Source organism: Zootoca vivipara, chromosome 2 (assembly GCF_965207765.1).
Source record: "Zootoca vivipara chromosome 2, rZooViv2.hap1.1, whole genome shotgun sequence".
In the NCBI taxonomy this organism is placed as follows: domain Eukaryota; kingdom Metazoa; phylum Chordata; class Lepidosauria; order Squamata; family Lacertidae; genus Zootoca; species Zootoca vivipara.
Window position 1 is genome coordinate 84240223 of NC_142584.1, and position 13157 is coordinate 84253379.

The window sequence follows — 13157 nt, forward strand, 5'->3', positions numbered from 1 at the left end:
CTATTGTAAGCCGCCTAGAGTGGCTGGAGAAACCCAGCCAGATGGGTGGGGTATAAATAATAAATTATTATTATTATTATTATTATTATTATTACTACTACTACATCATTTGAAAAATTTTTCACTTGAAAGAGATGGATAATGAATTGATGGCTGCAAGATATGCCTTGCAAGTTACTGGAAGAGATATTGCTCCTATTTCAGACTGTTTTGGAAAACATGGCATATTTTAAAAAATATGGGGAAATGAAAGCAAATTCTGATTTTTTTTTCATAAGAAAGTGGTAAGAAAGAGTTTTGGAACAACAAATGTCAGGATGCTGTACACAACAGTATTCTTTATATTATGAATCATTGTGTTTGATATGTATATGAATGTTGTCTTCATTGCAACTATACAATAAAGAAAAAATAAAAATTAACACAGAGGACAGGGATTCATCACTGTTGGCAGCAGCAGAACACCCAAGTACTGAGTTCACGAGAAAACACTGAGATGCACCTGCAATGAAGGAACAGGCAATGAGACAAAAGGGTTCCCTCATTTTGTATAAAAAAACATACTCTGGATTTACTTTTTGGAGTCCATCAACAGCTATTGCATATGCTCCAACATTTCTCCAATGAAAACAGGGATGTCCTATTCCATAATAATAATAAATTTATTATTTATACTCTAGCCCTCTGACTGGGTTCCCCAGGCACTCTGGGTGGCCTCCAACATAATAAAACATTAAAAATTAAAAAAACTTCTGTCTTCTGTAGGTTGTATGATTACTTATCTCTTTGGTTTTGGGGGTCACATAACTCCATATCCTCCAACATTTCTCTGATGAAAATAGGAACGTCCTAAGGAAAAGTGGGACATTCTGGTATCAAATCAGAAACTGGAATGGCTTTTGTAAATCTGGGACTGTCCCTGGAAAACAGGGACACATGGGAGGGAGGGGCTCTGCAATTGTTATTGCTTGCTATATGCAACCTCCTGCATCAGAGGAGCCATGCTTCTCAATGTCAGTTGCTGGGATACAACAGCAAGACTATTGCTGGATTAGGCCAATGACCCATCTAGTCCAGCATCCTGTCCTCACCCAGCAGCCAACCAAAAGCTTGCGGGAAGCACACAAGCAGGACCTGAGCACAACAGCACTCTGTCAACTTGCGATTCCCAGGAACTGCTATCCTCAGGCGGAATGCCTCTGACAGTGGAGGCAGAGCACGGGCCCTGTGGCTAGCAGCTGCTGATATAGCCCTCCAGGTTGGCGGCTGTCACCGCCTCTTCTGGGAGCGAGTTCCACAGCTCATGCATTTGTGTGAAAAAGAGGTTCATAGAATCTTAGAGTTGGAAGGGACCCATGGGTCTTCTAGTCCAATGCAGGAATCTCAGCTAAAGCATCCCTGGCAGATGGCCATCCAACCTCTGCTTAGAAACCTCCAAGGAAGGAGAGCCCACCACCTCCAGAGGGAGTCTCTTCCACTGCCGAACAGCTATGTCAGAAAGTTTTTCCTGATGTTGAGTTGGAATCTCCTTTCTTGTAACTTGAAGCCAGGGTGCTTTACACAACAGTATTCTTTGTATGCAAACCTCCAGCATTCAGCTTTGTCGAGTCTTAAAGGCGCTGCGACAGAGCAAATAAAACTTTTGTCTACTTTCCCCATGCCTTTTTTCCTGACATGAAAAAGTCCTACATAATGCAACCTTTCATCAACATAGCTGTCAAGTTTTCCCTTTTCTCGCGAGGAAGCCTATTCAGCATAAGGGAATTTCCCTTTAAAAAAGGGAGAACTTGACAGCTATGCATCACAGGGAAACTTGCCACATCCCCTTGATCATTTGAGTTGCCCTTTTCTGAATCATTATTATTATCATTATTTTTAAGAGAGAGTTTCCACATTTGGGTTTGCGGAGGGAAGAGAGAGAGAGCCGGGGAAGGTCCTTGGAGGTCTCCTCGAGAGTGTTGTTGTTGTTTAGTCGTTTAGTCGTGTCCGACTCTTCGTGACCCCATGGACCATAGCACGCCAGGCACTCCTGTCTTCCACTGCCTCCCGCAGTTTGGTCAAACTCATGTTCGTAGCTTCGAGAACACTGTCCAACCATCTTGTCCTCTGTCGTCCCCTTCTCCTAGTGCCCTCAATCTTTCCCAACATCAGGGTCTTTTCCAAGGATTCTTCTCTTCTCATGAGGTGGCCAAAGTATTGGAGCCTCAGCTTCACGATCTGTCCTTCCAGGGAGCACTCAGGGCTGATTTCCTTAAGAATGGATAGGTTTGATCTTCTAGCAGTCCATGGGACTCTCAAGAGTCTCCTCCAGCACCATAATTCAAAAGCATCAATTCTTCGGCGATCAGCCTTCTTTATGGTCCAGCTCTCACTTCCATACATCACTACTGGGAAAACCATAGCTTTAACTATACGGACCTTTGTCGGCAAGGTGATGTCTCTGCTTTTTAAGATGCTGTCTAGGTTTGTCATTGCTTTTCTCCCAAGAAGCAGGCGTCTTTTAATTTCGTGACTGCTGTCACCATCTGCAGTGATCAAGGAGCCCAAGAAAGTAAAATCTCTCACTGCCTCCATTTCTTCCCCTTCTATTTGCCAGGAGGTGATGGGACCAGTGGCCATGATCTTGGTTTTTTTGATGTTGAGCTTCAGACCATATTTTGCGCTCTCCTCTTTCACCCTCATTAAAAGGTTCTTTAATTCCTCCTCACTTTCTGCCATCAAGGTTGTGTCATCTGCATATCTGAGGTTGTTGATATTTCTTCCGGCAATCTTAATTCCGGCAATCTTAATTCCGGCAATCTTAATTCCGGCTTGGGATTCATCTAGTCCAGCCTTTCGCATGATGAATTCTGCATATAAGTTAAATAAGCAGGGAGACAATATACAACTCCTCGAGAGTAACCTTTAGTTTTACAACACGGGGCAGGGAGAGGCAGGGATACCTTCGCGCGGCGCCAGAATCCTGACCACCCTTTGCCTCCCGTTTTGCTCAAGGGCATAGCTGCCAAGTTATCCCTTTTTTTAAGGGATTTCCCCTTATGCTGAATAGGCTTCCTCGCGAGAAAAGGGAAAACTTGGCAGCTATGCTCAAGGGCCCATCCCTGGCGGGCGCTTATCCTACTCGCCCGCCCCGAGGAAGACCGAGGGGTTCAATCGTCCGTCTCCCTCCTCCTCTCCAGTCCCCTTCGCGGGCCCGCCCGCTCCCCTGAGGGCGAAGGCGGAGAGGGGCGGAGTCGAGGGCTTCCCCCACTGCCCATGCGCAAGCAAGGCGAGTGAGTTTACCGCCTCAGCAGCAGCCGCTGCTGCATTTAGCCATAGCGGCTCTTCGCCGCCGACACCCCCGCCGTCTCTTCTGCTCCTCATCAGGCCAGAGAAGCCAGCCATGCCGCCTCCGGGTCAGCAGGTCCGGATGCCGGACTGGGACGCTCTGAAGCTCCGCGTGCGGAGCCTGATCAGCTCCCACCGGGTCATGATCTTCAGCAAGAGCTACTGCCCCTTCTGCAGGAAGGTGAGGCGCGGAGGGAGGAAGCGGGCGTCGCCTTGGCAACGACCCCTGGAAGGGCAGCGGGGGCGCCGGAGGCCCGAGGAGGCCGCGCTGCCCGCCGCCGGGAGAGAGAGGGAACTAGGCCCCCCCCCTCACTGGGGGGAGCGCCAGCGCAGGCTCACACCGCGCGGCGGTGGAAGTGAGGGGTGGAGGGTCGGGGAAGGGGCGCGCAGACGGGGCCCTGCCTTCAGTATCCGCGAAGGCGGCCGCGCATCCTCCTCACCGGACAGCCCGCTTCCTTGAGGCTTGGCTACGGTTGCGGGGTGAGTGTTGCCGGAGTGGCTCTGCCAGCGTCGGCTCTGTGAGCGTCAAGTGACAAGAGCCTAGCAGGAATGGCGAGGGGCCTCGACCGCCCTCTGCCTAGGTGGATTTTATTGGTTTATCTAATGACAGTCATATGACATTCACCTTTTCCTTGCCCTGCTCGTTCTCGCAAGACTACCCAGATGCTTGGAAAGGCTAGTGCGAATTCGAATCTGCCTCAGTGTTTTAACTTATTCTATGCGTTAACGAGACCTCCGGGTATAGGGCAGTATTGTATATAAATTAAATTAAAGATAAAAATAATAATGTGTAGCAATTTCCGCCCCACCCCCTGGTTTTATAGTTTTAGCTTTTTGTAAACCGCTCTGAGTTTTGCTTGCAAGCAAGCTGTGTATAGATTTTAGGAAATAAACCAATAGGTTTAATCCCCCTCGCCAACCCTATGAGGTAGGTTAGCCTGAAAAGCAGTGTCTGGGCCAAAGGTCACCCAGTGAGCTGCATGGCTGAGTAGGGATTCATTCACACTTGCCTCTGACACACTAACCACTACACCATACTGTCTCTCGATGTTGACCTGGTATTGCTTTATTGAGGGAAAGGACACGGTTCAAGGTGGGCCTGAACTAGAAGTCTGAGTCTTCATAACCCACTGCCCTCCTGCTTCTGTTTAAAAAATAATCAATGCCAGGGTTTCCTAATTAATTACCAAATGGACTAAAAATTTAAAGGTGCTGTTTTGGAATGACACCTCATTGAAATAATTGAGACAACTGTGTCCAGGATCACCCTTCAGATATGTTTGTAGCTCATATGTCTTTGATTGGTTTGTGGAATCTAGTGTGATTCCTGACTTACTTTATGTGTTAGAGGTATAGAGCATAAGATTGGAAATAGAAAAGGCACTAAAACCAGTATCTATTAAATACAAATTAAATGTGGTGTTTTTTAAAGACATATTTGGGACCTGTATCTCAAAATAAGTTCACTTCAGCTGACTTGAAGATAGCTCAGCTGTGTTAGGCATTTAACTGGCTAAATCTGTCATTCAGGGGAAATACGTTTTGATCATCAGAAGCCTGTTACCGGTAAAACTTTTCAGTGGGGGTGAAGAGCCTGAAGTAATTGTAGGTGGTAAATAAATAAATAATAAGATTAATTAAGTTGTGTATTTTTCTCTCCCTTTGGTGTGTCACTCTCAGGCGCCCACATCAGAGTTTTTGAAATAAAGGCTTCCCTGATGGAACTAGGGATGGGCAACAAGTTGAACCGCAAGAGACAGTCTCTAACTTTATCTTATGTTTGTGGCTGCGGCTAATATGTATGCTTTAAGCAGATAATCTGATGATTAAAGCTTCTCATATAAAATTTTCATGAGGAACAACAAATCAGTTAGATGACATGTTCATCTCTGATTACTTGTGCACTTACTGTCATGTCACTGGAAATGGAAGTTTTGTATTAAGAGATTTGTATGATTTAATTGGTTTACTAGTCAAAATATTGCTTATGGACCAACCATAATGTTTTTAAGTGTGGTTAGTTTTTGCATGTAACATTGACATGTAAAGGAAAGGCTGAGGAAAAGAGGAAACAGAACTCTGTGTTGAGCAAGTGCTTTTTCCCTGGCCCTGTACAGCTCTTACCCTCTGTATGGAAAGTCGTAACTGGTCCAAATCAGGAAGCAATCTAATACCAAAAATGAGTCATAGCAGAGCTAAAAAATTATGTGGGTAAAAGATCATATGTTCTTCTTGAACTAGTTGTAAAGACCGAGTATGAGTATAGGCTACTGTGTGTTGAAATCCCCTTCCATTACCAGAAAACAATCAAATAACGTAGTAAGCAATTAGGGAACTGAATTGAAATGTTGATAGTGAATTAACACAAGTAAAACCAGGTAATAGTTGTCTAAATAATAGTACATTAAAGGCGCAAGCGAACAATAGAGTTAGAAGGTAAATAAAGATGTCTGACTTGTTGAGATTAGGAGACTATGTGGCTCTTTAGATACATAGTACTTTTTTAAAAAGCTGGTGATTGTTTCTTCATGCAGCATTATTTGGCTAACCATATAATAGAATTAAATATTATGTTTTCCCCCACTGTCAGTTGTAAGTTACAGTAAGCTGTTTTTCAATGTGTAAGGAAAAGACACAAAAATAAAAAGTATTGAACCCAACAGACAATTACTTGGTTGGTTAGTTCAAAGGAGAGAATTTCAATCCCTCCCTTGTTAGGGTTTAACAATGTAAAATGTGTCATTTATAATTAGCGTATAATGCATTGTACTGCTTGGTATATTTATGAAAGGTTGTATTTAACATCACAATAAGAAGGCATCATGAGCAACAGTTCTCTCCCATCCCCTCCTATTCCTGAGCATTCATGAGAAGCTTCTCTGTGGGGTTTGGGGGAACCTACCAAACATTATGGGCTGTGTCTTATGATGCTGTAGTGCAAGGGGGAAATAGCCTACTGCTGAGATCTTTGGGCGAGTGTTGCAGTATTCCTTTGCCTGATTTGGGGTGATTTCACCTCCCGTTGTAACCTTGTTAAGACACAGCCCACAGTGTTGGGCAAGTTTTTTCCCCTGATCCTGCTGGGGAGGGGGTATGGGCGGGGAGGAAAAGATTGGTTGCATAAGGTCCTTTCCACTCTTGTGGTGTTGGATGCAACTTGAAAGTCACAGAGCAGGCATCCCCAAACTGCGGCCCTCCAGATGTTTTGGCCTACAAGTCCCATGACCCCTAGCTAACAGGACCAGTGGTCAGGGATGATGGGAATTGTAGTCCAAAACATCTGGAGGGCTGAAGTTTGGGGATGCCTGTCACAGAGCAATTATTTCAAATTTTTCTCTGATGTATCTTTTTAGTGGAGCTTACACTCAGATGAGTGTGCATTAGATCACAGTCTCAGAAGTAGAAATGCCTTAGTTCTTTACATTTGTGAATATATGTACAGTCGTACTTTAGTTTTCAAACGCCTTGGGAGTCGAACGTTTTGGCTCCTGAACGATCAAAAACTGGAAGTGATTGTTCTGGTTTTTGAACGTTCGTTGGAATCCAAATGTCCAATGCAGCTTCCGCAGCTTCCAATTGGCTGCAAGAGCTTCCTGCAGTCAATCAGAAACCGCACCTTGGTTCCCGGACGTTTTGGAAGTCGAGCGGACTTCCGGAATGGATTCCATTCGACTTCCAAGGTACGTCTGTAATACTAGAGATAACTGTAGATTGCTACATGCGGTATGCTTGGTTCTAGTGTTTCCAGGTAGCACATAGATCACCTGAAAAAAGCAAGGAGCCATTCAGAAGCCACCAAGACCCTGTTTTCTTGCTTGCATATAGACAGCAGCAAGGTGCAGAAGTGCATCTTGGATTTGAGTGTTGTATGTAATAGTATTCACAGGAATTATCATTCTCTAATGATATAGACTGTCATACACAAAAATATTCACATGTAAAACATTTTGAGTAAATCCTTGTCCTTTCATTTCACTCATCCCAAATGATAATAAATATTCCACACTCTAACCACCTGAGCTATCCAGAGGAGTTGTTTTCAGTGTTCCTCAAAGCATTTTTCCATTTGGAAAAAAAAGTGAAGAGAAGTCTTCAGGGGACAGTTCCGAATATTTTTGCAAGGTTTTTATCAATGCAGTGATACAGGTTTTCTGGAAAACATTAAATTAAAAACTTTCCCCATTACCCTAAATTGATTGGCTTATGATAAGCAAAACCAAATGCAATTTAAGCATGTTATTATTTTTATATGCTGTTTAAAATCTGTCAGAATTTTTAGTGGCCAAAATTACAGTGCAATCCTATGAATCTCTGCTCAAAAGTTACTGCCATCTAAAAGTGTATAGGATTGCGGGCTAATGTCATTGGGAGTTTATGCATTCATTTTAAAATTTGTTTTGTTGAAATACTTATGTTTTAAAACATAATTCAATAGCATGCACTTGTTACAATTTTAAGAAAAAACAAAGTCGCAGAAAAATGACACAATTTTAGCAGGAACAAAGAGCTCTAGAGATAGTTATTTCCTAGGTATAGAAGCCACAGCTTTGCATACACAGGGTCATGGGTTCAAATGTCAGCATCACCAGCTGGGAAAGATCCTTGGAGACATGCTGCCAGTTGGTGTAGACCAGGCACCCCCAAACTGCGGCCCTTCAGATGTTTTCGCCTACAACTCCCATGATCCCTAGCTAACAGGACCAGTGGTCAGGGATGATGGAAATTATAGTCCAAAACATCTGGAGGGCCGAAGTTTGGGTATGCCTGATGTAGACAATACTGAGCTAGATGGACCTAGTGGTCTGATTCATTATAAGGTGGTTTCCTCTAGTGTGTGGCTGGCTGCTTTGAATCCAGGGAGTTGGCCTTTCTATCCCTTTTTTACATTCTCTGTAGTAGTATAGCCCAGGCCTGCAGAGCTTCATGTTGTAACCATTTGGCAGATTCCCTCATAGGCCAGTCATCTTGGATGATAAGTACTGGTGAATTGGATGTGGCTTAGAGGTCATTGCTGGCTGCTGGTTCTAATTATGGGTGCTTGTTAGTTTTAACTTCTGCTGTTGGTTACGGCTTCTGCCACTTTTTAAGTTCTGCTATAGGTAAAGATATAAAATACCTTTGAATGTTAGGGGTGGAACATTCCCCCCGCCCCAAAACTGATGTCGGAGTGAGACAGGTAGATACATGGCTGGATTGACTGCTTACATGGCATATTCCTGCAGAAAGCAGGTTTGAACTCCCTGCCCATCAGCTGATGGGTGTGGAGTTCAATTCTGCTTAGTTTTGCTGTGCAGCGAGTTCCCCACAAGGAACTCATTGGCACAGCTGATCTTCGCAGAAAATGAGATTGAAGTCCCCACCCGTAAGCTGATGCTCAGAGAGTTGAATCCTGCTTTGTTTGGGTGCACAAGTGAACTTACTTGTGCAACCTATCCCTGCAGAAAGCAGGATTGAACTCCTTGCCTATCAGCTGAACACACACACACCTGTCAAAGTTGAGCCATGGGAGGTGGGGATCTAGCCTCCTAGGCCATAAAGCTTCTCCACTCCTGGTGTAGACAATATTGACCTAATCAGTTAAGACAGCTTCCTCTACTACATCTGTGAAGCCAAAAGGTCAGATAGAATTATTGCAATAAACGTATATGAATTATGACAGAGTTTCTCTACAGAAAACATACACATATACTGGGTGAAGCCCAGTATGGGTCATACTTGAAGTAGACACATTGAAATCAATGGACTAGTGCTAGAATTTTATCTTTAATGCACAAACCGCTTATTCTAATCACTGTAGCACGTTCTTGTTTTCTGAGGTTGTAATAAACAGGCAAATACACAATCACAAATAGTCTGGAAACTTGAGTTTTGTGAAAGGATTGTCGCATATGCCCATCACATTCAACAGCAATTTTTTAGCATGCCTGTAGGATGCCTGCCTGGCACCTTCGTTGCATATCTTTAGGCAACAGGCAAAAATGTACCGGTATCTCCATAACCAGGCCTTTGGCTGATTTGACATTCTGTGGCCTTTTAAATGTGTTTGTGGGAGGGGAGTTATTGGTTTGCTTTGGTTTATTTTATGTTTATTTTATGTTATTTTGTGTTCTCATTTTGTATTTTTATGTTGTAAACTGCCCTGCGGTATTTGGATAAAGAGTTGTATACAAATTTAATGAATAAAATAAAAATAATAGTGCATGAATATAAATATGTGCGCAAGAATGCATATAATTAGTATCCAAGTCAGCATGATTTATGTTACAAAATCATAATTGGCTTATAAAGTAGCAGTCATGGGAGCCTGCTAATTAGCTTCACAGCAGTTTTTAATGTAGGTGAACTGGTTTAGAAAAACAAAAAGCAGATCAGATGCCAAGAATTGTTCTGGAAAGTAGAGTATCACACCAGACTCTCTTAAATACAGTAGTACTGTTCATTTAAACTACCACAGTAGCTGCTTCTGTTGAATATTACACTAGCAATATTTATATTAAATTATCATTTTATGACAGAGGAAATAATTCAAGGGTAAAATAAGCACTTGGCAAATGTTCCTATGCAGTTTTTCCTTAATATTGGGCCTGCAGCTTGTGGCCCAGAAATTATGGCTTTGTTGAAGGGAGGACTTGTTTCCATCCGCTTGGTGCCTTATTTCACCCTTGTTAACATCCTTAAAATGGTTAAGAAGAAATAAGAAGCAGGAATTGCTTATTACTAAGGCTAAGCCTTGATAATACCTTCACCATCACTCCAGCATTTGCAATTGCCTCATAATGTTGATCAGGTTATGCCACTAAGTGTAGCACCAGTCATTTAGGCACCTAACCAGTTCCATTTTACATTGCACAGTTTCATCAGCCTAGTGGGTTGATGAGAATAAAGCAGGTTGATGAGAATAAAGCACTTGGTATAACACAGATGTACAGTGGTACCTCAGGTTACAAACGCTTCGGGTTACAAACTCCGCTAACCCGGAAGTAGTACCTCGGGTTGCAAACTTTGCCCCAGGATGAGAACACAGATTGCACACCGGCGGCGCGGTGGCAGCGGGAGGCCTCACTAGCGAAAGCGCACCTCCAGTTAAGAACGGTTTCAGGTTAAGAATGGACCTCTGGAACTAATTCAGTTCATAATCCGAGGTACCACTGTATTCTTAATAAAATATCTTACAAAGAGATAACCAGTAGATTTAAATTATCTAGCTTTCTGCCTCCATAAATTGCTTTCACTTGATGAGTGGCATTAATGGGGGAAAAATATCTGCTACAAAATAGTATTTTTTCTCTTGGAGAATATGTATATATTTTTAATAATATATTAAAAATATTCCCACAAAAGGTCTGTCTTACAACCAGCTTTGTAAGAGGTTTGTGACATTTAACTTCCCAATCTTATAAAGGCCTACACATAAGAAATTCCCATTCAGTTCAGTGGTGCTTTCTATGAAGCAGGTGGGTATGGGATTGCAATGCTATCCAGCCCCACAGAGGTGGTGGGAAATGGGTTAGGATAGCACATAGTGATCGCTCTGCTAGTGGAGAGGAGCATTTCTGGTGGGAAGGCTATGCCCTCACCAAAGGAAAACTGCTCTTGGCGGTTCTTTCAGGACAGGATGCCAGTGGCTTTGTGTGCTTTTAAATTATATAAAATAAAACTAGCAATCTTCCGTATAATGTATCATAAACGGTTATAGCCAACACTTGTTGATTACCTACAGATGCACTCTATAATTTCATAAGAGAAAAAAGCACTATTATTCAAAGAGAAATAAAGGTTCAATTTTTATGCCTTTCCCTGGTCTCACTTAAAAACAAAATATTTTTTTGCAGGTGAAAGATCTCTTTCAATCTTTGGCAATAGAATACAGTGTTCTGGAACTTGACAAGATTGGTAAGTAAAATTGACTTGCTATTTCATTGTTGATAACCATAGATACATTACACACCATTTTACTGAATAAAGGCGTCCTTTCAGTCTGTATGAAAGAAAACAACTCCCAAAATGTATTTTTTTGGCAAGTTACTTAATTTTGAATTTTAAGTAAATTAGTTTTGTGTTGGGAAGTAAAATTTTGTCTTTTTTTGGAATTTTGAAGGACTGTGTCTGCTCTGTTCTTATGAAGCTGTTTCTGTTGCAAATGTAAATGTACACTCCTTTATTTCAAATATTGTCTGTTGTATTGGTTACTGACATATTAATGATTGACATATCTAACCTTCAGAAATAAAGTTACTGAATCATTGGCAAGAATTCTAGTACCAGTTATAATCTGAGTTTATTGTTGAGCCCAGGCATTCTGAGATTGATAGTGCTAATTCTGATCCATCCTGGGGAATTGTTTCAGAAGTTCCTGCTCTTTCTTATTTCTTTCATCTATTTTGTACTGCATTGGCTTAGTTTGGAGTGAATGTTTTGGCTTTTTAAAGCATGGTTGTATGCTTGCTTACTCAGTAAAATCCACCGTTCATTGGGGCTTTCACCTAGATAATGTTATCTTTGTAAAATTGATTGCACAGAGCTCTCAGGCAGATTCAAAGGTAACCCACAGGTAAGATGAGAACTTGCTTAATTCTTTTTACCAATACAGTCGTACCTCGGGTTACGACCACCTCGGTTTGCGAACAGTTCGGGTTACGAACTGCGCAAACCCGGAAGTGTTTTCGCCGCGCATGCGCGAAAATCGCGCTTTGCGCATGCGCAAAATGGCGGCGCCCATCGCGCTCGGTTTGCGAACTATTCGGGTTGCGAACTGCGATCCGGAACGGATCGCGTTCGTAACCCGAGGTATTACTGTATAAGATGACCAAATTACAGTCATACCTCGGTTTAAGTACACCTCGGTTTGAGTATTTTCAATTTAAGTACTCCGTGGACCTGTCTGGAACAGATTAATCCATTTTCCATTACTTTCAATGGGAAAGTTTGCTTCAGGTTAAGTACGCTTCAGGTTAAGTACAGACTTCCGGAACCAATTGTGTTTGTAAACCGAGATACCACTGTAAATGTTTTCCCATCACCTCTTTTGTGTGCTGCATGATCTGGACCAATACAGCAACATGATGCTAATTTTGGATTCTTTTAGTTTAATCAGTGTGTCAGGTGCCAAAACATTAAATGAATAGTTTGGTTTGATGCACATTCTGCTTCACTTTTCTCTGCATATATATTGTCAGCAAGTTAAAAGAAAGCTATAGTAATAGTAAAATACAAAACTTTTTTAGATACAACCAATTAACAAAGTAACTGCTGCCTTCATAGGTTTGTTTTTGTTTGTTTTTGTTTTGAACATTCATTTGTTTTGTTGATATCTCATTTGTCAGCTTCATTGGAGCCTCAATCTAGGTCAAAAGGCAGACTAGACTAGAACATTAAAAACGGGTACATTTGGAAGAAAGGGCTGGTGTTGTTTTGAATATGTATTCAGTTTTAATATGCATTGAAGTTGAAAAGGCAGGCTGAGGAAACAAGTGAGTTCTTGTCTCTTATATGAAACCCTCATACAATAATTGAACACGAGGTTTAGTTAAATCCTTTTGAACTATATCACTGTATCCTAAGGCTTACAATTCTACAGAGACATAATTTTATGAGTTTATAATTGAGACTGATCTTGTGTTTGAATTACGACTTGAAGTACAAAAAGGATTCTACTTAGGCCCAGTTTGCTCTAAAATTGCATCATAGCTAAAAAAAAGCCATGGTCTAACATGAATGAGCAACATGCTTGGAGCTCACTTATTAAATTGTACCCACCCTGCTTTAGAAAACATATTGGAGGCTGGTTTTATGCCCCTGCCACCAACCCAACTGAGTGCTCTTTTGCGTGT

At 42.1% G+C, this 13157-nt stretch overlaps 1 protein-coding gene and 1 long non-coding RNA gene across 3 annotated transcripts in view; one reads left to right on the top strand and one right to left on the bottom strand.

Moving 5' to 3' along the window:
* Positions 1 to 289: 289 nt before the first annotated feature.
* LOC148686947 (uncharacterized) lies at positions 290 to 3503 on the bottom strand. Its single transcript, XR_015948459.1, has 2 exons — positions 3283 to 3503; positions 290 to 502 (listed from the first exon to the last, which is right to left on the bottom strand). It is a non-coding gene; the product is annotated as an uncharacterized LOC148686947 (long non-coding RNA).
* The window catches only part of LOC118080754 (thioredoxin reductase 3), a 35636-nt gene continuing 25731 nt past the window's right edge, over positions 3253 to 13157 (top strand). Inside the window, exons 1-2 of one of the 2 annotated variants that reach the window (XM_035106482.3) lie at positions 3253 to 3508; positions 11160 to 11220. In XM_035106482.3, the coding sequence (XP_034962373.2) occupies positions 3383 to 3508; positions 11160 to 11220 (187 nt within the window). In that variant the 5' untranslated portion in view covers positions 3253 to 3382. Of the gene's footprint in view, positions 3808 to 11159; positions 11221 to 13157 lie in introns of both variants that reach the window. The other variant, XM_060271400.2, reaches the window with a different exon arrangement.